The sequence below is a fragment of the Culex quinquefasciatus genome, chromosome 2 (assembly GCF_015732765.1).
Source record: "Culex quinquefasciatus strain JHB chromosome 2, VPISU_Cqui_1.0_pri_paternal, whole genome shotgun sequence".
Taxonomy (NCBI): Eukaryota; Metazoa; Arthropoda; class Insecta; order Diptera; family Culicidae; genus Culex; species Culex quinquefasciatus.
In genome coordinates, this window is record NC_051862.1 from 209,268,577 (window position 1) to 209,295,316 (window position 26,740).

A 26,740-nucleotide genomic window follows, 5' to 3' on the forward strand; every position below is an offset into this window, starting at 1 on the left:
AAACAATAAGTTTACGGCCTTTTACAAATGTTTGTCTTGATTCAGAAAAAAATGAAAATATTGTTTGCGAAGAGATCGGAAAATTTCACAAATATTTCACTTGTTGACATTGCAAATTAGACCATTAGTTGATGAGATATCGACATTAGAAAATGGAAGGTTTGGGTTTGGTTGAGACTCAGAAAACTTCAATTTTTCTGTTTCTTTTTCTTTAACCCTTTCGAGCCTGATGGGTCATATATGACCCAAATATCAAAATTTTCAAAACTAGCCTATAATTTTCGTATGGTCATAAGAATCATTTCCCCATCATTGACTAAACAAATATTTTTTCGAAAATTCAGGCCTGAAAGGGTTAAGTCGCTGTATCTCAGCAACCAGAGCTCCAATCTTCAATGTCTCTTAGACAATTTTATAGCAAATTATCTGAACTTTAAAAAAATATTGTCATTTCTTACACTAATCACTCATAGTCACTATTTAAAAAAAAAAACATCAAAAAACTGCTAATATTTCGCAGAATTCAAACTTTCGGTGGCTATATCTTGAAAAAGAGGTACTTTATCAAAAAATCTGTAAAGTACTTTTCAATTGCAAATTCAAGTTTACATTTAAAAATAAGGTCAACAAAAATTTATATATGAATTTTGTTTTTCTAAAATTACTGCTCCCCTAAAACATTTCAAAAAATCTCAAAAAATCTCGAAAATCGAAAAAAAAGAAATTTTGGGAAATTTAGTTTTTGTGTTAAAAAAATTAATAAAAAAATCGGCAAAAATTATTTTTCCGTGTACCTTTTTTTCTGAATGTTCCAACAATACATACAACTTTGTCGATGACCGAGACCCGTGGTGTAGGGGTAAGCGTGGTTGCCTCTCACCCAGTCGGCCTGGGTTCGATCCCAGAAGGTCCCGGTGGAATTTTTCGAGACGAGATTAATATGATCTGTTGGCCCCGGACTAACCTAAAAAGGTTAGGTCATTAGCTCAGTCCAGGTGTAGGAGTCGTCTCCTTGGGTCCTGTCTCGGTGGAGTCGCTGGTTGGCAGTTGGACTAACAATCCAAATGTCGTCAGTTCGAATCCCGGGGTGGATGGAAGCTTAGGTGTAAAAAGAGGTTTGCAATTGTCTCAACAATCAAGCCTTCAGACACTTAGTTTCGAGTAGGAATCTCGCAATCGAGAACGCTAAAGCAATGCTGTAAAGCGAATTATATTGATTGTGATTTTTTTTTGTCAAAGACACCAAATTGATTAGAAAATTCATTCAGAAGTTACAGATTTTCGAATATTTACGTACATTTTTTGTATGGACAGCTGCCAAAATTGTATGGAGACTTGTATGGGTGAACCAATGACACAAAATATCTTTTTTGGTCATAGGGAAGGTCCCCACAAAGTTTGGGTCAAATAAAAAAAAATGGTTGAAATCAGCCGATTTCGGAGAGAATGTCTCATATTACTTGAAAAGAGCGTCGTTAAGTTTTGCTCTGCCTCTAAGGGACTTCTGATAAAATTATTGAAGCATGCAAACACGTTGCGACAAGTGCACAATCAAACCTAGTGAACACCTCTGCTGCATACAACTGTCTCTGTCCTGTAACGATGATATTCAGAACTACAAACAACTAAATCCTCTTTAGAAGCTTGCTGCTTGTCTAAGATCACAATCTTATCGAACTCGCAAATAAAATAAGAATCATCATTTACGCAACAGACTAAAATTGCAAAGTCATCGTGACACCTTCAAGATATTAGCAATACCAAGAGTGTTGAGTTAGTTGACTATAACTGTTATGTAAATATATTGCTTTCTCAAGTGGCAATCTGTGGGAGCAACTATAAAAGAACCCTCCAAGATTCGTTCTGTAATCTTACGTCGCCCATCGCGTTCAGTCGTCCCCTCAACGATGATCATTTACTCGCTGCTTCTCATCGGTACCTCGATCTACCTGATCCTCCGGTACATCTACTCGTACTGGGATCGCCATGGCCTGCCGAACCTCAAACCGGACATCCCGTTCGGGAACATCCGTGCCGTCGCCCTCAAGCAGGAATCGTTCGGCGTCGCCCTGAACGCTCTCCACGCCAAAACCACAGGCCAACTGGTCGGAATCTACCTACTCTTCCGCCCGGCGATCCTAATCCGGGACGCCCACCTAGCCCACCGCATCATAACGTCCGACTTCAACTACTTCCACGACCGCGGTGTGCACTGTGACGAGAGCTCGGATCCCTTTTCGGCGCACCTGTTTGCCCTGCCCGGGAAGAGGTGGCGCAGCCTGAGGAACAAGCTGACTCCGACCTTCACCGCTGGGCAGCTGCGCGGTATGCTGCCGACGATCTTGGCCGTTGGGAGGAAGTTTCAGGGTTTCTTGGAACCCAAGGCGAAGCGAGGGGAGGTGATTGAGGCCAGGGATTTGATATCGCGCTTTGTGCTGGAGATCGTGGCGTCGGTGTTTTTCGGTTACGAGATCAACTCGATTCACGATCCGCAGGATTCGTTTCGGACGGTTTTACGATCATTTCGGGAGGACAATCACGTCACAAATTTGAGAACGGTTGGTGCGTTTTTGTGTCCGACGTTGCTGAAGGTCAGCCGGGTCAAAACGGTACCTGAGGTGGTGGACAATTTTGTAAACAAAATCATTAGGGAGCAGATCGAGTTTCGCGAGAAGAACAACGTTACGAGGAAGGATTTCATCCAACTGTTGATCGATCTCCGACGGGAGAAGAGTGATTTCGGACTTTCGTTGGAACAGTGCGCGGCCAATGTGTTTTTGTTCTACGTAGCAGGAGCGGATACCTCAACGGATGCCATCACCTACACGGTCCACGAGCTGACCCATCGACCGGATCTTATGAAGAAGGTTCAAGCAGAGATCGACGATGCGCTTGAGAAGTCCAACGGTGAAATCAACTACGATGTACTCCACGAAATGAAACTTTTAGACAACTGCGTGAAGGAAACCCTTAGAAAGTACCCGTTCCCAATTTTAAATCGCGAGTGTACCCAGGACTATCAGGTTCCAGATTCGAAGCTGATCATCAGGAAGGGAACTCCGGTGATCATACCGCTGCAAGCGTTCGGAATGAGTGAGGAGTACTTCCCGGAACCTAATCGCTACCTACCTGAACGATTTGATTCATCCACAAAGAATTACGACGAAAAAGCTTACATTCCATTTGGAGATGGTCCGAGGAATTGTATTGGTAAGTTTCGTCAAGATTCTACGAAAACTTTAACCTCACTTTTGTGTTATTCTACCCAAACAGGTTCCCGGATGGGCAGTGCCGTTTCGAAGATCGGCATCATCATGCTGCTTTCGAAGTTCAACTTTGAGGCGACTCAAGGTGCGGAGATAGGCTTTGCTCGGGCCCAAATTGCGCTGGCTCCGGAGAATGGCATTTCACTTAAGATTTCCAACAGGATAAGAAACTCGATATAAGTTTACCTTAAAAAATAAATATTTTAAACAACTCGATAGGTTTATCAATTACTCAGTCCAAACCAGCTTGGCAGGAAGCACTCTGCCCCAGAAAGCTCTCCACCCGAAGCAAACTCAAACAATTTCGTCTATTAGAACTAATTTCTCGGTAAACTTTTCGCATTCACCTCCACTGAAACCATCTCAAATATTTGCCCTCAGTTCACCTTTTCCACCTTGCCTCCCCGCAAACTTTGCAGCTAAACTGTCGAAAATATTGCGCTCCAGGTTGATGATCAGCGGGCCAACCTGCTGTTGTTACACTCGCTATAGTACGAGAAACGGGAAAAGTGCACCCTCTCGTTTTCTCATATGGAAAAACCACGGCGACAACAAGCCACCCACAAAAGAGCAACTTTGCTTTTCAGTTAGTGCTTGTGTGTGTGCCCATCGAAATGGAGATGCATTTTCTTAGTGGTTTCGAAGCAAAGGGGAAAGTTTTCTAAGAAAGAAGGTGATGTTGCTTTTTGTGGAAAGGAGGGTTGCTACACAAATTGGAAACTTTTTGCCACGCTGAACAGAGTAAAAGCTTGTAATTATTTTTCCTGGTTTGAACTTTGTGTTCTGCTTCTATGCATTTTTTTTTGTGGGAGCATTTGCATTTGCATTGAGAAATATCAATTTATTTTGAACTTATGTTTTTGCCTTTCTTTATGTTTTTTTTCAGTTTTTTTTGTTTCGTTCAAAACCGTTATTGAATAATGCTCTAGAATATCGCAAACTTTTCTCGAGACTTTGATCTATTTTTCGTTTATTTGAAAGAGCCTTTGTCCATGCATTTCTTATGTTCAAGGAAGCCATTTTGCATCATTAGTTTTTTGATACTGTTCATACGCGTAAAATTTTAAAGGCTTGTCAAACAAATTGACGGTTTCCACGCGAAATCGACCACTAAAATTCTGGACCATCTCCGATCTTAATAAAACTTGCTGGATCGTTTGTCCTACTCAAATCAACAACTCCTGTGCACTCAGTTTAGTAATTTACAATGGCATTTGAATTTTAGGAATTCTTTTAGTTTTAAATTATTGGTAATTACATTTAAATTGAAAAAATCATATCTTTCGAAGCAGATGTTCAAAAAATCGATCGAAAGTGTGTTTTAACGAAAATCGTGCGCTCTTTTCAATGAAAATATTTCCAAAAGCCGAAACTTTCATTTTCGATCAAAAAACAGCCAAAAATCAAATTTTCTTCGAAAATCAGGCTGAATACACCCTTTGATTCAAATTTTGCCATTACCATTCGAAAGAGCGGACAATTTCCCACTTTTCTTCCATAGACACCAAGTTGGAGCGAAAGCGTTTTCGAGTGGTTTGTAAATAAAAACCTTTTTTCGTTTTTTTTATTTTTTTTCAAAAAAACTAAATTACATGTTTTATGACAAATTTTGTAACAGATCCCATTTTTAAACTTAAAATAAAGTTCTGCTTCCGTGTTTTTTAGTTTTCTCTTGACGTACCAGTTTCAAATACATATAAAAGGAACGAAATATTTACTAAAGATAACCAAAAAAAGATGCACTTAAGCTAACATTTCCTGAACCATTTTTATTATGGAAAAATGTTTATCACACTCGTCAGTGTTGTTAATACCTCCAAAATAGTTTTTTTCTTATTTTATTTTCCAAATTCATCTGGAAACATCATTTATTCGTGTTTATCAAAACTATTTGCGTAGAATTGAAACTAATTATATCAAGAATAAATTTGCAGAATAAACATGCTATTTCATCAAATCTCTGAAAAGTTACAACAATTTTTGTATAGAAAAGCTGCAAATTGTAAAATTCTGTGATATTTATTCCCTTTTCGTCCTACTATTACTTAAATTATTTTCAGGATGACAAATCAAAAATCCTGTGTTGGATTTTATTTTATTTTAATTGTAGGAAAAAAACACGTTGACAAATTATTGAACATCTTACAAAATTCTGCTAAGTGACTTACAACAATTTTCCAGGCAAACGGCATGGCCAAACTCTAAGGTGCTCGGATCGGCTTCAAATCTTCGGGATTCTCGGGTTTTATACATAATTTTTGTTAGGTTATTAAGGTAGTTCCTGGCACGTCAGGGTGTGCTTTAAAATGACAATTATGGCGATTTTGCAAAAAAAAAAACAACACATATTTCTAAAAACAACTTAACATTGTTTAAACCAACTAAAGTTATCCGGTTTGTACATGGAAAGTTACTAATTTGGCTTTCAAGGAAAAATACGCATGAGTTCAGTTTAAACGGCGTTTGACAATGATTATTAAAAAATACTCAAAATTGTCATCTTTGAACCGCCCTGACGCGACAGAAATCACCCTAAGACCCATAAAAAATAGGAAAAAAATATTTTGCAGGTATTAACAACACTGACGAGTGAGATAAACATTTTTCCATAATAAAAGTGGTTCAGGAAATGTTACTTTAAGGTGCACCTTTTCATTATTTCGATCCTTTTATATGTATTTGAAACTGGTACGTCAAGGAAAAACTCAAAAACAGGGAAGCAGAACTTTATTTTATGTTTAAAAATGGGATCTGTTACAAAATTTGCCATAAAACATGTAATTTAGTTTTTTTGAAAAAAAAAAAAAAAAAAGAAAAAAGGTTTTTATTTACAAACCACTCGAAAACGCTTTCGCTCCAACTTGGTGTCTATGGAAGAAAAGTGGGAAATTGTCCGCTCTTTCGAATGGTAATGGCAAAATTTGAATCAAAGGGTGTATTCAGCCTGATTTTCGAAGAAAATTTGATTTTTGGCTGTTTTTTGATCGAAAATGAAAGTTTCGGCTTTTGGAAATATTTTCATTGAAAAGAGCGCACGATTTTCGTTAAAACACACTTTCGATCGATTTTTTGAACATCTGCTTCGAAAGATATGATTTTTTCAATTTAAATGTAATTACCAATAATTTAAAACTAAAAGAATTCCTAAAATTCAAATGCCATTGTAAATTACTAAACTGAGTGCACAGGAGTTGTTGATTTGAGTAGGACAAACGATCCAGCAAGTTTTATTAAGATCGGAAATGGTCCGGTTCAAAATCGTATTTTTATAGTCGATTTTGCGTGGAAACCGTCATTGGCAAATGAATATTCGAAAATCTGTATCTGTAGCTGTTTCTGTCTTCGACAAAGTTGCAGGTTTACAAACAGGACTTTGAGAAAAAGAGCAGTTCTCTACGAAATCGGTCTTTTTTCTTTAATTTTAATTTTTGTATTTTTTAATCCGGCTGAAACTTTTTTGGTGCCTTCGGTATGCCCAAAGAAGCCATTTTGCATCATTAGTTTGTCCATATAATTTTCCACACAAATTTGGCGGCTGTCCAAACAAAAATGATGTATGAAAATTCAAAAATCTGTATCTTTTGAAGGAATTTTTTGATCGATTTGGTGTTTTCGGCAAAGTTGTAGGTATGGATACAGACTACACTGGAAAAAAATATACACGGTTAAAAAAATTTGGTGATTTTTTTATTTCACTTTTTATCACTAGTACTTGATTTGCAAAAAAAAAACAATATTTTTTAATTTTTTTTATTTTTTGATATGTTTTAGAGGACATAAAATGCCAACTTTTCAGAAATTTCCAGGTTGTGCAAAAAATTATTGACCGAGTTATAAATTTTTTAATCAATACTTTTTTTTTCAAAAAAATCGAAATTTTGGTCGCAAAAATTTTTCAACTTCATTTTTCGATGTAAAATCAAATTTGCAATCAAAAAGTACTCTGGTGAAATTTTGATAAAGTGCACCGTTTTCAAGTTAAATCCATATTTAGGTGACATTTTTGAAAATAGTCGAAGTTTTTCATTTTTTTAAATTAGTGCACATGTTTGCCCACTTATGACAAAAATATTTTTGAAAAGCTGAGAAAATTCTCTATATTTTGCTTATTCGGACTTTGTTGATACGACCTTTAGTTGCTGAGATATTGCAATGCAAAGGCTTAAAAACAGGAAAATTGATGTTTTTTAAGTTTCACCCAAACAACCCACCATTTTTCAATGTCGATATTTCAGCAACTAATAGTCCGATTTTTAATGTTAAAATATCAAATATTTGAAAATAATTCCGATCTTTTCGAAAACAATATTTTCAAAATTTTAAAATCAAGACTAACATTTTAAAAGGGCCAAACATTCAATATTACGCCCTTTTAAAATGTGATATGAAAAATTTGAAAATATTGTTTTCGAAAAGATCGGAAAATTTCATAAATATTTCATATTTTAACATTGAAAATCGGACCACTAGTTGTTGTGATATCGACATTGAAAAATGGTGGGCTGTTTGGGTGAGACTTAGAAAACATCAATTTTCCTGTTTTTAAACCTTTGCATTGCAATATCTCAGCATCTAAGGGTCGTATGAACAAAGTCCGAATAAGCAAAATATAGAGAATTTTCTCAGCTTTTCAAAAATATTTTTGTCAAAAGAGGGGCAAACATGCGCACTAATTAAAAAAAAATCGAAAAACTTTTAAATAAAGTCACCTAAATATGGATTTAACTTGAAAACGGTGCACTTTATCCAAATTTCACTAGAGTACTTTTTGATTGCAAATTTGATTTTACATCGAAAAATGAAGTTGAAAAATTTTTGCGACCAAAATTTCGATTTTTTTTAAAAATCAGTACTGATTAAAAAATTCATAACTCGGTCAATGATTTTTTGCACAACCTGGAAATTTCTGAAAAGTTGGCATTTTATGTCTTCTAAAACATATCAAAAAATAAAAAAAAATTAAAAATAGTATTTTTTTGCAAATCAAGTTTTAGTGATAAAAAGTAAAATAAAAAAATCACCATTTTTTTACCGTGTATTATTTTTTCCAGTGTAGTCCGTATCCATACCTACAACTTTTCCCAAGACACCAAATCGATCAAAAAATTCCTTCAAAAGATACAGATTTTTGAATTTTCATACATCATTTTTGTATGGACAGCTGCCAAATTTGTGTGGAAAATTATATGGACAAACTAATGATGCAAAATGGCTTCTTTGGGCACACCGAAGGCACCAAAAAAGTTTCAGTCGGATTAAAAAATACAAAAAACTCGAATGACCGAAATCCTAGAGAACTGCTCAAAAGGTAAACGGAATTAATTTCTATTTTATTTGACTTTATATCATTTTTTTTTAATTTTCGATATGTTTTAATATGTTTTAGGAAATATTTTTTTTTATGTAAAATCAAAATTGCTTTTGAAACCAAGGATGCCAGATACACATTTGGGTTTGTGCCAGACATTTTTTGGGGTGCACAGACTTTTTATATACTTCATTAAAATAACGTTAGTCTCGAAATGATTGAAAAGAAATTTCTGATGGATCTCCATGACAGTAAATTGATGTATTTGAATTTCAGACAAAAGGCACAGACTTTTTCACAGACATTTAAAAAAACATGTGGCATGCCTGAGAAAATGACTACATATTTTTTGAATGATACAACGTTTTCAATTTTAAGACAATAACTGCTAATATTTTTTGAAAAATAACCAAGTTTTTGCAATTTGTAAATACTTCATAAAGAACCTTCACAAAAAATATTTTTCGAAAAAAATAAATTATTTTAAAGTTTAACGACTTTTTCAACTTTACTTTTCATGTTTTTAGTATTCAAAATCGAACCAAAATTTCTGAGATATCGTAAATTGATAAATGAGAGCTAATTAGATGACACTGAGGAAAGTATTTTTAAACAATATTTTAACTTTAAGAGGCGTAAGAAAAATTAAACACCGAAAAATCTTCAAACAAACTTTTGAACGTTTCAGAATTTCTAGAGTGCTGTCAAAATTATTTAATTGTGGAAAAGGAACTTTGTTTACTTATATTCAAATTGATAATAGCTAATAAACGAGTTTAAATTATTTTTTTGTTTAATTTTTTTTAATATTTTTTTCTTAAATGATTAAAAATAATTTTATAGAAAACATGTTAACACACATCGAACCTTTGATGAAACTGGATTGACATTGGATACAACTTTTTAAACGCCGTTGCAATTTTTTTTTTTGAAGTTTATGTCTCTGACCAAAGACCAAATGAATCTTTGTTTCCAAAAGACTGAAATATTGAATTAGTGAATTGGTTCTAATTTTATTCACTTTGTGCACATAACATAGATTGTTCGGTTCAGATCAGTAAAATTACGTATAGCAGTAGAGACTCACTGTCATCAGTGGTGGATTGGGTAATACAAAAATACTGTATATTTTAACATTATAAACATTGTAAAGACTTAGAAAACATTAATTTTCCTGTTTTTAAACTTTTGCATTGCAATATCTCAGCAAATTAAGGTCGTATCAACAAAGTTAAAAAAAAAGAAAAATATAGAAAATTTATGCACTTTATCAAAATTTAACTTCAGTACTTTTTGATTTTACATCGAGAAATGAAGTTGAAAAAATTTTTGCGACCAATTTTTCGATTTTTTTTTTTGAAAAAATCTGTATTGAATAAAAAATTCATAACTCGGTCAAAAATTGTTTGCACAACCTCGAAATTTTTGAAAAGTTTTCATTTGATGTCTACTTAAATATATATAAAAAATTAAAATAGTTTTTTTGCAAATCAATTTTTGGTGACAAAAAGTTAAATTAAAAATCACCAAATTTTTTTTTCAGTGTATTCCTTATCCATACCTACAACTTTTTCACATTTTTTACTTTACGAACACCAAATTTGTTTTAAATATTATCTTTTCCCTAAAAAACTATTTCAAATAATCAGGGTATATAAAAATTCCTCGAACATTCTTTTAATTAATTTAAACAATAGATTGTTAACTATCAAAAATATATTGTTGAGAGTTTACGACTGTTGCGTTGATAATAAAATGGAACAATTTTGAGTTTTTAAGCAAATTTGGATTTTTTTACACCATATATTGTAAACATTCGAGAAACATCTGGCAAATAATTTATTTTCATGAGTTCATTGAAATTTTGGAAGTTTTTGACAGTTACATGATTTTTAAAATATATCAAAATTCATAACATTATGATTCAAATTTGAGATTTTTTTCTTTTCTCGAAACGTTGCCGAGTGACCAAACCTTTTTTTTTTAATATGTAGTTTTCTTATTTCTGTTAAAATAAAATTAGCAGTTAGCGTTTGTCCACGCTCCATACAAAAAAAATAATAGTTTTGTATGGAAATTGTCCATGGAGGGGAAAGTCTGAGTTTCTTAAAAAGTGTCCACGTGGTTTAATAATGATTCCAAAAAAAATAAAAAAAATGTGAAAACCAGCAAGCTTAGTACAACATAGCACAGAGGCATCGAATTTGAAAATGAACTTAATCGTAAATTTATGAATAGTTGCAGATTTATACTGAACTGTTTTTTTTATCTTTCCTGAAATGATATGGCTCATTTCAATACAATTTGAAATCAAGTGTTTCTATTCTTTATTTTTCAATTCTTTAAATTTGTTCGACACCATAATTTATTTGCTAAAAGTAAATTGGATAAAAATATCAATTAAAAAATATCAATTCACCTTGTTTTAAATTTCATTCCACATGATGTACAAACCATCTTTTCTGAAACTAACACAATTATAGCTAATGTGCTTAAACCAGCATTCACACTTGCATGAAATGATGTTCCTCTCCCTCCCACACCTAATCTTTCTCTTCTCAGCAATCAAAGAAACTTTGAATAATCAAAAGAGTGTGAAATTACACGTGTGTGACGACGCCCTTTTGAGGGGTTTGAGTGGTTGGGAGAAGGAAACACAGATTAAAAGGTGGCAACCACGTTGGGAGGTGGTTGGTTTGGCTGGCAACCCCAAGATTCCTTGATTAAGATGTGTGTGCGTGTTAGGACGAAAATGGGAGGGAGGGCGGTGCCATTTGTGGAATGTTGGAATTTATCACAGCACAGCTTGTGTCGCCGAGAGATATAAAAGCTTCTGCTGCTTTTGCTTAAGCTCAAGAAGGCAAATTTGTAGGAATTTTACAGGTGTCGAGTTTGTTGGTAAAGTTTTCTCATTAAAATTCTTCTCACTGCAAAGGCAGGCAGCAGCGAGGCATCCTCGGGCGTGTCAGTTGATTAAGGCAAACGGAATTATTCAGTAGATTTTGGGAAAGTTATTTCGAGGCCTGTGCAAAATCCCCCTCGAGGTAAAAATTCAATAACAATAAATATCGCTGTTGTTCGATGGAAAGCATGACGAGTTTACCTAACGACAGAGATGTTTCAGCAACTGATACAGAGTCGCTTTATTTGCTCTGGAAATTGCTCGCTAATGGCTTTTCTGGTGATGGAGCGAAAAGTTCCTCTTAACACCCATTAGAAATGGGTCACCAATTCACAGCTTTCGCTCTCTTTTATTCATGTCCCGATAAATAAAGTCATCCAAAAGACAAACTTTCCCCGTTTGGTTTCTACAACCAAAAAAAAAAACAAAAAAAGGAAACGAGATCGTAAAATAAAAGCAAATCAATACCACCTAAACAGTATGAGGGCCGGTCATTTTTCTTCCCCACCAGAGGAAAATCCTCCGACAAATCGGTCCCGGATAGCCACGGACCGAAAAGGTCGAACGCCGAGTGAAAAACTAATCACCTTATCGATAATCTCTCTCTTTCTCTCTAGAGAGGGGAAAGTTGAACCTTCACGTTCGGCGTCGTCGGTTGGGCTCTACGGAACGCTATAAATAATGCATAAACTTATCGTTTGCTGCCAATTCGAGCTCTCCTGGACCTGAGTGATCGTGAAAAGTTGGCGACCGTGAAGTTTATGGGTGTGTGAAGGAGATAGGGTGACTTGATTTTTTTTATTATTATATTGAATCAACTCGATTATCCGAAGACTTCAGAAAAATTTCACTTCGGATATTTAATCGAATCATGATTTTTTTCGCTGTCTTACTTTTCATGGTGGAGCTTAAGTACTACCCATAAACTACTCTAAAAAGATCTAGAGGTTTTAGATCCAAGATGACGGCCAAAATGACGGTATTTACATATTGAAAACAAATATCAAAACTTTACAAAAATGCAATCAAATATCAAAACTTTACAAAAATGGGATCGCAGAACTCCAATTTTATGTTTAATGTAAGAAAATTAAAAAAATACAAAAAAAAATAATGGGGATTCGATTTTCCAAAGTCCCATACAAAGTCAGGCGTTGAAATTCAAATAATCGAAACAACCTTTCCTGAAAATCTGCTTAAAACTTATGATATTCGTCTAACCTAATCTAATCTAATCATAAAACTTATGATGTTCGTATAAAAAAACTTGTTTCCCCTATCCCTTAATGTTTTATTTATAAACATCTTGTTTCTTAAAGGTGTAGGGTTGTAATTTTTCAAGTTGTATACGTATAAATCACAATAAAGAGAAATTTATTTTAACGACTACTGAATTTTCGAACAATTTTAAATAAAAATGAATTACAAATATTATTTTTGAAAGCTTAAATATTGAATGGGCATTGCTGGTTAAAAAATGAAAATAAAAAATATATTTGTTAACTAAGTTATATTTTGATTACATAAATGACGAATAGCAGAAAAATAAATGCTAAGGTAATTTTACAATAACTTGGGCATTTTCAATAAAATCAGAAATCCTTCATCTAGGTACGAGATATAGCACCATAAATCACAAAAAAAAAATCGACAGATAAATAATAACAATTAATAAACCATCAGATTGGGAATAAATGAAATTATGTTTTAATATTTTCACGAACAAACACAACTTTGAACTATTTAAGAACATGATTTTGTCTGAAAAAATAATGAAAATTTTAAAAAATCTGTAAGATTGGTACAAATTTTATTTAAGGTTTCAGATCGGTCTAAAAACAAAAAGGCATTTTTTTTTCAAAAAACTTCAAAATGCCAATGAAAATTTAAGTACAACTAGCTTAAACGAATTGAAAATGCCTTCCCCTCCGTTTAAAGTCATTTTTAGCATGTTTGGGTTTTTTCAAAAATCTTTTGAATTTTTGAAAATTTTCGATGCACAATGTTAAATGCATTTTAAAACACTTTTTTCATTCAAATGTGGCTTGTTATTTGAATTTTAATGTTTTTTTATCATTTGCAAATCGCTACACTTTTTGAAAATTAGGTTTTAACTAAATTGTTGAAACTGTGTGATTTATTCATAAATTGAAACTATAAAACCGCACTGAAATATACTTTTACTTCTTTAAATTCGAAAATTATTTTTTTTTGTATAAATATCACGTGTTTGCTCTGATTTAGCTGATGCAACTGATTTTTTTGCTGGTTTGAGATTGTTAAGGTTATTGTTGGATTTAATGAATAAATACGATATTTCCTTAAGAAAACATGAACCTGGGAACATGAATACAAAACATGATTTTAAATCAAAACAGTACTACAAATAACTGTTGCAAGCTTCAAAAGACATATTCGCGTGAGTATAAAATAAAGCAAAAAATTATAATATATTTTACTGCTGAAAAAGCATTCAAAAGTAGAAATAAAATTCGTGTATTTAACCTCTGAATGTTGCAAACACCGTCATACACATTTTTTGGTTGGTTTAAGCAAAAATGAAATATTAATTAAAAACAAAATCAAACATTAACTTTCTTTCCAAACTATTTGAACAACAATCAAAGTATTTATGAAAAAAATAAATAAAAAAATAAAATAAAATTTATAAGAATTCTAATAAACTGCTGATTCCTTGATCATTTCATTAAAAAAAACTAATTAAATATTTCATACTTATGAAAATCATTTCTCCTAAGGCTGGTACAAATATTTTTAAAAATTTTTGTCCCCCTCCCTTCAAAATTGGCCCGAAAAATCAGGGAGCAAAAAAAAAATTACAATAAACTTCAAAATTTCAATGAAAATTCAAGTGCAACCAGCTGAAAAAAAAATCATTTTAAGCATGTTTGGGTTTATTAGAAAATTTTAGGTTTTTTTTGAAAATTTTCGATGCTTAATCTTTTTTTTCGATACAATTTTTGTTTTTGTCAGATCTTAGATTTTTTGAAAACTAATGATTGCAAAACAACTGAACTAGTGTAAAATGCATTTAAAAACACTTTTTTCATTTAAATGTGAAGACTATGGCTTGTTATTTAAATTTTTATATTTTTTTATTTTTTTATATTTCTGCCCCCCCTTGACCTCGTCCAGGACCGAGGGGCAAAAACATTTTTAAATATTTGCATCGGCCTAAAGCTTTAAACAATAATTTATAGTTCAAATTTGAGTATAAAACATGTTTTGTGTCATAGCAACTAGATAATGTTTGATTGAGAAATTATGTTATTTTATCATAAAAATGTAGTAATACACTTTTAAATCTATAACTAGCAATAAAATCGGTTTTATCAGCTAAATCCACGCTAAATTTGAACGGACGTGTGATATTACTGCCCAAAAATTATGTAAAAATCTAATAATTCTAGTAAAAAATATATTAAAGTATGGTTTGAAGTAAATTAAATAGAAATTCAGAAAAAAAAATTATCTTAGAAATTGCTAGCTGAAACATTTCGCTCTTAGAGGCATTGGAAAGCTAAGAAAATTTCTCATAAGACATATTTAATAGTAGCGATGACTTTTTTTTATCATTAAGGCTGGTACAAATTTTATTTAAAGTTTTCTGTCCCCTTCTTTAAAATGGGCCCGAAAAATCAGGTGGCAAAAAAAATTATTTTTTTTCAAAAAACTTCAAAATTTCAATAGAAATTTAAGAACAATCAGCTGAAATCAATTTAAAATGCGTTTCCCTTCGTTAAGATTCAGTTTTTGATGTTAAAATTTTTTTCGCTAAAATTTTTGTTTTCGTCAAAGCTTTAATTTTTTTGAAAATTAATGATTGAAAAACAACTGAACTAGTGTAAAATGCATTTTAAAAAAAAATTCCATGCAAATGCTGAAACTATGGATTGTTATTTCCCCCTCGACCACAGCCAGAGCCGAGGGACTAAAACTTTGAAAAATATTTGCATCGGCCTAAGGTTGCTTGGAAAACATAAATAATGGTTTCTAAGCATAATTTTCGAAATTTATGAAATTTTTCCTTCCAATATATTTCTAAATAGTTTCCATGATATTTTCAATGCAAAGATAAAGCATCAAAAATTTTCAAGCTTTTGAATTTATCTGGAATGAGATACAAATGAAAACATAAATTTTTAACAAGATTTACAAGGTTAAGATTAGCCTTGAAATTTGAGGAAAAAAATGTTCTTACAAGCATTCGTGGTTGTAGTTTCTGCATCTTCGTTAAAAAATTAAGCATTTTTGGAATTTTGCAGTATTATTGTGAATGTTTGATTTTGAAAATTTGTTTTAATTTTTTGCGCCAAAAAACTACTTTTTAAATTATTCTGAAATAAATAAATTAAAATAATTAATTTAAAAAAATCATAACCAAAACCTAGCGGAATATCATGTAATTCAATCAACCCCAAATGTTGGCATGTCAGCACTTTTACAGCTTTCAAAGGAATTTTCAACTCAAATTGAGTAATAAATGTCTTAGTTGGAATGGGAGCAATCATGTTTCCTTAAGAAGTTATGAAAAGAAAAAAAAATGATTTAAATAGTGAATATCAGCAAATTGTACGTGAAAAGTATTGAATCCTGAACCTGCCAAACACTAAAGAATTGTCTAACTGTTCAAATATAACAAATTAATTTTGCTAACTTTTTTCACAAACCTTATCAAAATTTCATTTGTGAAACATATTGGAAACAGTAGTCTTAAATTTATGAAAAACAAATACCCATTCGTTCTTAAATTAATTGAAAAAGTATTAAAATTGACCCAAGAAAAAAAATCCTAAAATATTCTGGTCACCCTATTATACACTAGTGAAAGAGTGTTTACCGTTTTGTGTGTGTGTTTGTGTGACTAAGCCAGCTTCCATGAGAAACTTGTGCTACGTGATTTACGCGCTAGCTGAGCCGGTGACCAGAGCTTTTTTTTTTTGCAAACTTGACCATCGAAAAGGATGTTGTGGATATAAAAGAACAACAAGGATCTTTAATGGTGATGACTCTGGCGGTGACACCGCTCCGTTCGGTTTAAATTGTTGTTTAGTTTTTTATGTGGTGAGGATTATAAAGGTTCTTTTTTCTCCATAAAACAAAAATGCAAAACTAAAACTTTACTTTTTAAGCACTGAGGTTCGTTTAGTAAACAAATTGTTTTTTTTTTTCGACAATAGAAAAAATAGATTGAAACAAATATTTTTCAGAACCAACTGAGCTCACTCCATCCAAAAGATGCCTCAATTCCGTACAGAACATAATTAAGGTAAAACACTTCTCCAAAAAAAGGTGGCAACCCTTAAAACGGTCCATTTTACCCTCTTAAAACCAGACCTTTGTCCTGTCATTCCTCCGCTCTTTTTTGTTCCTTATCTCGTCCAGGTTCTGATAAGGCAACAGGGCAAAAAATAAAGCGACAACGTTCGGAGAAACACTATTTCAGTGCAAATTTTATTGCTGCCCCTTGACGACCAACGACCTTTGATCCTCTGACGGATGAAGGCGTGTCTTTTTTGGAACAGCGGAAAGAAACGGAGCAAAATAACCAACAGCGTTTTTGTTGCTGTATTTTCTGTTGTTGACGGTGCACCGGTCCCCAGGTTGTCGCAGAGCTGAAATCACGGGAAGTCATCCTCGAGGGCCATGGGAGCATTTCCAGGAATTGGTAACGGGAGAGTTTTGAAGGGAGGTGAAAACACTGAAAATTCTGAGTTGAGAGCTTGATTGAAAATAAAAAAAAAATATTGTAGAACTAAAAGAATCCAAGCAAAAATATCAAAATTTCCAACAAGTCAAATAAACGGAGCAAAAATGTGCCTTTCTCAAATAAGAAAGACAACAACGACTGCTGTTTGTAATGATCCCAAAAATATTCAATGTTGCGAACAAAATCAAAAATATCCGGCGGCCACACTTGACTGCAAAAACAGAGCTGGTCTGCGTTCAAACAAAACCTCTCGAAACATGTAAATTTGGAAGATTTTCGATGTGCGTTCCCTTTCCACCCAGCATTTTCAACGTTCGTTCAAGAGTGCCGCTGAAGGATTACCTTTTTGCCTCAGTTTCGACGAAGGATTTGACCCTAACTCGAGGAATTCTAGGCACAACGAAAAAAGGAGGATGAGATCCTTCCCGGAGGATTATTTGCTTGGATCAAAAAGGAGGACTGGGTTTTGGGAGTTTTGTTGGAGGAGGGAATTTAATATTCGTAGATGCTGCACTTAATCAAATTTTCGGAGGATGTTTGCTTGATGGATGAACTTTGTTAGCTTGATTTATATTGGAAATGAGTGAGAAGATGCTTGAAAACTCGGTTGGAATGATTCATTAGTGTGGAATTCCTCAAAAACACTTGATTTAAATTCTTCAGAGGAATCTGGGTAACACGAAAATCTAATTTCTCCTTATTCATTCCGGAAAAAGTTTTAAATTTCGTAACGACTTTATGGAGGCCTTCCAAGCATATCTTCCTTTCCATGAGACATGCCACATCAAGGATCATGAATAAAAAATGGAATAAAGTGGAATCTGTGCCTCCGCGGCCTGATCTTGACAGCTTCTTGTCTCAATTTCGTCATGTGTGTATGTGACCTACTAAAGAAGATGGGAGGGAACATATTTAAATTTGCTACCACCAGAAGACAGCCATTAGTTGGCAAACATGGCGGAACCTCCATTTTTAACCTTTTTTCGTTCAGGTTAGTCGAGCTATAGCGATGTAGGAGAACGGCATATATTTCCATCAGTTACCAAAAAACAAAAAACAAAAAACAAAAAAAAAACAAAAAACAAAAAACAAAAAACAAAAAAAAAACAAAAAACAAAAAACAAAAAACAAAAAACAAAAAAAAACAAAAAACAAAAAACAAAAAACAAAAAACAAAAAACAAAAAACAAAAAAAAAAAAAAAAAAAACAAAAAACAAAAAACAAAAAAAAAAAAAAAAAAAAAAAACAAAAACAAAAAAAAAACAAAAACAAAAAACAAAAAACAAAAAACAAAAAACAAAAAACAAAAAACAAAAAACAAAAAACAAAAAACAAAAACAAAAACAAAAACAAAAACAAAAAACAAAAACAAAACAAAACAAAAACAAAACAAAAAACAAAAAAAAAAAAAAACAAAAACAAAACAAAAACAAAAAACAAAAAACAAAAAACAAAAACAAAAAACAAAAAACAAAAAACAAAAAACAAAAAACAAAAAACAAAAAACAAAAAACAAAAAAAAAAAAAAAACAAAAAACAAAAAACAAAAAACAAAAAACAAAAAAAAAAAAAAAAAACAAAAATGTTGAAAATGTTGAAAATGTTGAAAATGTTGAAAATGTTGAAAATGTTGAAAATGTTGAAAATGTTGAAAATGTTGAAAATGTTGAAAATGTTGAAAATGTTGAAAATGTTGAAAATGTTGAAAATGTTGAAAATGTTGAAAATGTTGAAAATGTTGAAAATGTTGAAAATGTTGAAAATGTTGAAAATGTTGAAAATGTTGAAAATGTTGAAAATGTTGAAAATGTTGAAAATGTTGAAAATGTTGAAAATGTTGAAAATGTTGAAAATGTTGAAAATGTTGAAAATGTTGAAAATGTTGAAAATGTTGAAAATGTTGAAAATGTTGAAAATGTTGAAAATGTTGAAAATGTTGAAAATGTTGAAAATGTTGAAAATGTTAAAAATGTTGAAAATGTTGAAAATGTTGAAAATGTTGAAAATGTTGAAAATGTTGACAATGTTGAAAATGTTGAAAATGTTGAAAATGTTGAAAATGTTAATAATGTTAATAATGTTTAAAATGTTAAAAATGTTAAAAATGTTTAAAATGTTTAAAATGTTTAAAATGTTTAAAATGTTTAAAATGTAAAAAATGTTCAAATAGATGAAAAAGTTTAAAATATTGAAAATGTTGAAAAGGTTGAAAATGAAAATAAAGGAGAAAAAGTTGTCATAATTTTCAGTTAAATGAATAAGTTTGTATTTTCTTATTTTTAAATTCTATAATCCTCTTTTATTTTAATAAGTGTTTCTTAAAGTTAGGTCTATAAATGACTGATTAAAATTATCAAAAATATATAAAATTAAAAAAAAAAAACAAAAAAAAACTTCGACCCTGTTGCCCCAAGGCAAGAAACAATCCCGTTAAATTTATTATGTTTCCTTCTGCCTAATGCCTACCAGCTTCGGGGCCAATTGTGTATTCAAATTTTCATACCGGAAATCTCTTCTTCACCTTCTCCTCCCACACGTCGCACGGATGAAAAATGAAAAATTACACGGCATCACAAGCCAGAACGAAACTTTTTTCTCCTCCCTCCCTCCCTAAAAAAGAACCAAATGAGACAATTGTGATCCACCCGCAAGCCTAACTTTATGAACATAATTTGGAACGATGCCAGCAAGGAGGGCAAGATAACAAAACACACAAAAAAGAGCCCTAAAAAGTCTGTGAATCACAATCTCATCTCGGGACCATGATCTATGTGGTCGGCAGCAAAGTTCACCTGCGCAATGCCATCAATTACGTGACCGTCGACGGTTTCCAGCATGGTCAGTCGTTTGTCGCGGTGGGTTTTACCTGAAAAAAGATGAAAAAAATGCAAATTGTTAAAAAAATTGGCAATTCTATACTTTGTAAAACTTGATAATGAAATAATTTATTAATTTCAATTATTTTTATAAAAGTGTACAAAAACTGCAACAACTTAGTGACACAGGTTGAACACTAAACCAAGTTGAAGGAATGGTCGGCAAAATGGAAAAACTTTTTTACAACCTCCTCCCTGTGCAACCCAGTAGACTGCATTCCTACCCTCTTTTGACAAGAACAGTGCGCTGAAAAGTGCAATTCAATTGGATCAACTTTTGTAACCAAACAGACGGGGAAGCACACGGTGGGTGGTCGTTAGGGAAATCGTGAGATTGTGTGTGGGTGCACCACGGTGATGGAAGCTGGTGATGATTCATGCAAATTGGCACCCCACGCAGCGACAGCAACAGTGGAGCATTAAGTGCATGCAGCCAGGGTGACATGCAAATGTTGGCATTGGCACACGGGAATTGACACGGCATTAAGGATGGGAAAGGATGATGCAATTTGGGGATGAATATTTGAGTGATTTTTTAATAATGACTAGGAGAACCAACATTTTGTTAGATACATAAAAATTAAAAGCAATCAATTCAAATTGATATTTTTTTTGAAATTTGAAAATCGTTCATAAACCCAAACAAAATTTTATCAAAAATATGTCTGAATACAGCAATTCCTCACGAAAACAGCATGATTCGAAAAAAAATTCTCCGATCCGGCTCAAAATTTTTCTGGGGCTTCCTTGGCCGAAATAATCCGACTCGTATTTTTTTGTTTGGCCATTAGGGTGAGTTACGCCGTGTTAGAGTAGTTCGAAAAATAACAATTTTCGCTCTTTTGAAGGTCTCGGGACCAAAGAGCTTATGCCTGTAATTATTTGTATCGGTTTCCTCGGAAAAGTTTATATTATATATCAAAAACGGTGAAGTTATGTTTTCAATATTCCAAGATACGATTTTTTGCAAAAAAAAAACAGGGTGTTTCGATGCACCACGCAAGAAGCGGAAAAATGACGAAATCGGCAAAAAACAACTTTTTTCACTAAAACTGCGATAATTTAAAAAAAAAATCAGCGATGACCGATACATGTTACGGTACTATAAATTTTGTATTTGATATACGTAACTCAAACTGTTTTAAAGTGTGGTTTTTGCAAAGATCGATATTTTGAGACCGATCGGAGATTTTTTTTTCAAATCATTCTGTTTTCGTGGGGAATTGCTCAATATTTTTTTTGAATTAACTCAGGGGTGCCCAACCTTTTGGCATTCCAGGTCAAATAAGATTTTTTTAAACGATTGTGTTATATTTTTGTATGTTTTTTTTCCATTCGTACAAACTTGAGCAGTTCGTTAAAATAACAAGTGACGAATGACCTCTCTAGGTTAAAGCTAAAGTTCCTGATTGTCCCAATAATTTTGTGAGTTTCTTTTATTGTTTCTTTTTTGAAAAGTTCTTAAAAAAGTGTGACCTCTCAAATATTTTGTGAGTTTTTTCTTGTTTTTTGCTTGTTGTAATATTTTCGTGTGTGTGTTTTTTTTTCATTCTTTCTTATGTAAGCAGCTTTTACAAAAAATGCCGAATTCTTAATATTTTGATGTTTTAATATTTGTTTTTAAAAACAACCTTTTTTTGATTGTCCTTAGGCTGGTACAAATATTTTTAAAAGTTTTTGTCACCCCCTCCCCTTCAAAATTGGCCCGAAAAATCAGGGGGCAAAAAAAATATTTTTGCAATAAACTTCAAAATTACAATGAAAATTCAAGTGCAACCCGCTGAATTCAAATAAAAATACATTCTCCTGCGTTTAAAATCATTTTAAGCATGTTTGGGTTTATTAAAAAATCTTAAGGTTTTTTGAAAATTTTCGATGCAAAATCTTTTTTTTTTCGATACAATTTTTGTTTTTGACTTATGATTGCAAAACAACTGAACTAGTGTAAAATGCATTTTAAAACACTTTTTTCATTTAAATGTTTGTTATTTAAATTTTTATTTTTTATTTATTTTTTGCCCCCCCCCCCTTGACCTCGGCCAGGGCCGAGGGACAAACACTTTTTTAAATATTTGCATCGGCCTTATATTTTTTTAGTTTTTCCTTTTTTTTAGTAAAAAGTCAAATTTTTTAACATTTAAACTTTTGTTTATTCGACCTTTTTTCATTCGACCAGTTGTCGATTCGACCTTATATCTTTTATGTTTTTGTCATACACTCAAAAATGTTTAACAGAAAAAAAAAAATCAGAATATTACTAGAAAATTAAGTCAAACCAACTAAAATCAATTTTGAAAGTTATTTTATCAAATCAAATAATTATCATAAAATTTAATTTTTCGACCATACTTTCATATTTTAAAAACTAATTATTGCAAAACTACCGGACTAGAAAGTTATGTATTGAAAACACTTTTTTCATTCAAATCGTGGCTTTTCATTTAAAATTCATGTATTTTTCTGAAATTTTAATATTAAATTTTAATATTGAACTAGAAACTTTTAAACAAATATAAAAATGAGATTTTTTGTATCAGGTTGGGCAACTCTGTTCATCAGCTGAGCAATTTTGTACGAAAAAGACCGATTCCAAGCATTTTTATTTTTGTATTTTTTTATTTGCCTCAAACTTTGTGAGGGCCTTCTCCATCACCATAGGAACCATTTTGGCAAAGTTGTAAACTTACATTTTTTTCATAGCTGTACATGAGCAACTCTCTACGAAATCGGCTTATTTCGACCATTTTTATTTCTTGTATTTTTTTATTTGACTCAAACTTTGTGGGGGCCTTCCCTATGACCAAATAAGCTATTTTCCGTCATTGGTTCACCCATACAAGTCTCCATACAATTTTGGCTGCTGTCCATACAAAAATGGTATGTAAATATTCAAACAGCTGTAACTTTTGAGTAAATTTTCTGATCAATTTGGTGTCTTGGGCAATGTTGTAGGTATTGTTGAGGACTTTAGAGAAAAAAATAGGTACACGGATAAAAAATTGCCGATTTTTTTATTAACTTTTTTTTACAAAAACTTAATTTCCCAAAATACGTATTTTTTAATTTTCGAGATTTTTTGATATGTTTTAGAGGACAAAAATCCGCATATTTTGAGCCATAGAGAAACATGGTCAAAAAATCTGCTGCCGGGTAATGAATTTTTCAAAAAATAGTGATTTTTGACAAAAATCTAAGTTTCATGTAAAAACAAGTTTGACATTATTTTTTAATGCAAAATTGAATTTGCAATCGAAAAGTAGATTTTTTGATACAGGGCTCCGTTTTCAAGATATAGCCACCGAAAGTTTGATTTTAGCGAAATATTAGCAGTTTTTCAATTTTTAAAAATAGTGACCATGAGTGACCATTTCTTAAAATATTTTTTTAAAAAGTTCAGAAAATTTGCTATAAAATTGTCTTAAAGACATTGAAGATTGGACCTCGGGTTGCTGAGATAGAGCCGCTTTAAGAAAAAGAAACACGAAAATTGAAGTTTTCAGAGGGCCAAACATTGAATATTACGCCCATTTAAAATTTTAGTCTTGATTTAAAAAAAATCAAAATATTTTTTTCGAAAAGATCGGAAAATTTCACGAATGTTTCATGCATTAACATTAAAAATCGGACCATTAGTTGCTGAGATATCGTCATTAGAAAATGGGCCCATCTGCTCCCAACGAGAAAGTTAAGAACACATAAAATTTGAAATTGAACGAAAAATCATAGTCGCTCTAGGCGGGGTTCGAACCCCCGTCCTATGGATTGGTAAGCAAAAATGCTAACCACTAGGCCATGACGACTTGGTGAGCTTGGACTGGAATTAGGAATACTATTACAGAGAGCGGGTTGTGGCGCTATAACCACGGCAAATAGTGTCCAGGGCATTCGTGGAAATACAATGTCCCATCCCAGAGGGTCCCGGAGTACCAAACCTTCTTAGCATGGTGCTCCCAACGAATACAACCAAATCTCGGAGCGTATGGTGGTGTGTCCCCACGCTTCTTCCTCCCCTGTCGATTCAGAATTGTGTTGTTGTTCGAACACTCAGTGCTCAAACTCAACCCAATTACGAGTCATCTCTGCGATACGGCTTTACGCAGTAGGCCTGGCCGCTTTAACGCTTGTGATGTCTCAATGCATTTCAATGCAATGGCGCACTGCAAATGTTAATAAATGACAAGAAGAGTGCTAGGCGTCATCTAACCTAAGGCACTCTCCAGGATCCCTTCGAAAGATTGGCTGCGCTAGGGTCTGATTAGATTAGATTAGATTAGAGATATCGTCTTTAGAAAATGGTGGGCTGTTTGGTTGAGACTAAAAAACTTCGTTTTTCGTGTTTCTTTTTCTTTAAGTCGCTGTATCTCAGCAACCCGAGGTCCAATCTTCTATGTCTCTTAGACAATTTTATAACAAATTTTCTGAACTTTTCAAAATAAAATATTTTTAGAAATGGTCACTCATGGTCACTATTTTTAAAAATTGAAAAACTGCAAATATTTCGCTAAAATCAAACTTTCGGTGAAAACGGAGCCCTTTATAAAAAAATCTGTAAAGTACTTTTCGATTGCAAATTCAATTTTGCATTAACAAATAATATGAAACTTGTTTTAGCATGAAACTTAGATTTTTTTTTCCAAAAATCACTATTTTTTCAAAAATTCATAACTCGGCGGCAGATTTTTTGACCATGTTTTTCTATGGCTTAAAAGTTGCGGATTTTTGTCCCCTAAAACATATCAAAAATCTCGAAAATCAAAAAAAATACTTATTTTGGGAAATTGAGTTTAAGTGAAAATAAAGTTGATTAAAAAATCTGCAAAAAAAATTTCCGTGTACCCTTTTTTTCTCAAAAGTCCTCAACAATACCTACAACTTTGCCTAAGACACCATATTGATCAGTAAATTCACTCAAAAGTTACAGCTGTTTGAATATTTACATACCATTTTTGTATGGACAGCAGCCAAAATTGTATGGAGACTTGTATGGGTGAACCAATGACGCAAAATAGCTTATTTGGTCATAGGGAAGGCCCCCACAAAGTTTGAGTCAAGTAAAATTCATTTCCGGTTTTGGTAGAGAATTGCTCAAGTATTGATAAGGACTATTGGTAAAAATAAGTATACAAAATTATTTGTTTTGCCTTTTTTGAATTTTGTTTTTGTTTTCCACATTTTCTGTTATAAAATGGCACCATTATCATCGAAATTGTAAAAAAATGCTTAGAAGCATAGTCTGAGGCACTAGAAAAATTATTGCAAAAAAGCAAAGCAATCCACTTTAACGACCCCGGGTCTTTTGTGGGCTCTGTTGCAAGTTTCTGCTCATTTCTCATTTTTTTTAATCAAGACCAACATTTCAAAAGAGCCAAACATTCAATATTACATTCACTTGAAATGTTAGCTCTTTAATTTTAACTCATTCTGCGTTGCTTATTTCGTTTCTCAATTTTCATCTGAAAAGACTGTAGAATAACACAATATGCGGATCTTCACCTAGAGTCCAAGTAATTTTAACAACGTTGTCAGCAATGGGAAACTCCCAAGTTTTGCATATTTTTGCGACGCTCTCTTATGTGACCTATATCGATGCATAGAATAATTTCCGACAATGTGGTTATGTTTATGCAAATACTAAGGTAACTGCCCTCAAGCTAAAAATTTAACAGTTAATTTGTTTCGTCTTGCAATAAGAGAAATTTAGGCAAAATTTATTTAAGGGAGTTATTTTCTATCGTTTTCCCAAAATAGATGCCTCTTCCCAGACGACTAAGACAAAACGTTTACTTTGCCTAGCGTTCCGTATCGTTGTAAGGAGGATGCATTTCTACAACTGTAACAACAGAGCAAGACATCCGCCCTAGCCCTGGCCGAGGCAGGGAAAACTACCATTTTCCATCCGGATAAACCTTGTGGGACCGGAAACCATTACTTTTCCTCCCTGCTTTGTTGGCGATATCCTCCCGGGAAAATCCATGTGAATGGCCACTTTTCTGTGTACGCTGCTGAAAGTCGTCCTGAAAGGAAGCAGGGACACACTTTGAACAGCACTGAAAGGAAGTCCCAGATAGAAGATAGCCAACGATTTGCCCTGAATAAACTTCCAGGCGTTGAGATTTCACATTCCCTTTTTTGTGCTCTGAGCTGGGGGTGAGGGTGTTTTTAATCCTTGACAAATTATGCAAAAATCTTATTTGCAGAGTGCCTCACCCCCCACAAGTGGTGTGTTTATCTTACAGTTTGTTTCATTTTTCTCTCCACCCACCCTAAATCGTTACGATTTCCACAAAAGTTGCAAAACATAAATGAAACCGCATTTTCTAAGCTCTCGTCGAAAATTCCGCTCCGTCGATGGTCCTCGGAATCCCGTCCAAGAAAAATTTGCATTTCAATCTGCACGAGAGAGGGAGAGACCATCGACGGCAGAGCTTACGTAAATTTTGTCCACACAACGAAAATAACAAAAATAACATTATTCAACATTGACGATGACGCCCAGACGAGGACCGACGCCAGTTGGGGCCAGCAAAAACAAATAATGAAAAACGAGAAAATTATTCATGCACGTTTATAGCCAGGGCAAAGAGGACGTCCCCCTGGGGAAAAGCTCAACTAGCTGAATGAGAGGAATAAGGGGAAGGGAATTTAGTTTGGATTTT

At 32.9% G+C, this 26,740-nt stretch overlaps 3 protein-coding genes across 10 annotated transcripts in view; 2 read left to right on the top strand and 1 right to left on the bottom strand.

The window, feature by feature from the left end:
- Positions 1-249, top strand: part of LOC6053935 (cytochrome P450 6d3) — a 1,959-nt gene extending 1,710 nt beyond the window's left edge. The window contains exon 2 of the mRNA XM_038256317.1: positions 1-249. This exon is cut by the window's left edge and continues 359 nt beyond it. The gene's annotated coding sequence lies outside the window, so the exon portion shown is untranslated.
- Positions 1-26,740, bottom strand: part of LOC6050917 — a 363,016-nt gene that overhangs the window by 259,076 nt on the left and 77,200 nt on the right. The gene's annotated exons all lie outside the window — the stretch shown is intronic.
- On the top strand, positions 1,858-3,482 carry LOC6053936 (cytochrome P450 6d3). The gene is made up of 2 exons (XM_001869903.2): positions 1,858-3,210; positions 3,274-3,482. Exons 1-2 carry the CDS (start codon positions 1,908-1,910, stop codon positions 3,444-3,446), a joined length of 1,476 nt encoding a protein of 491 aa, XP_001869938.2. The 5' UTR covers positions 1,858-1,907; the 3' UTR covers positions 3,447-3,482.

Excerpts from the sequence above, each read along its gene's own strand:
- LOC6053936 (XM_001869903.2), top strand. The coding sequence starts at position 1,908 with ATGATCATTTACTCGCTGCTTCTCATCGGTACCTCGATCTACCTGATC. Across the intron at positions 3,211-3,273 it reads TGGTCCGAGGAATTGTATTG|GTTCCCGGATGGGCAGTGCC; the intron begins GTAAGTTTCGTC and ends CTACCCAAACAG.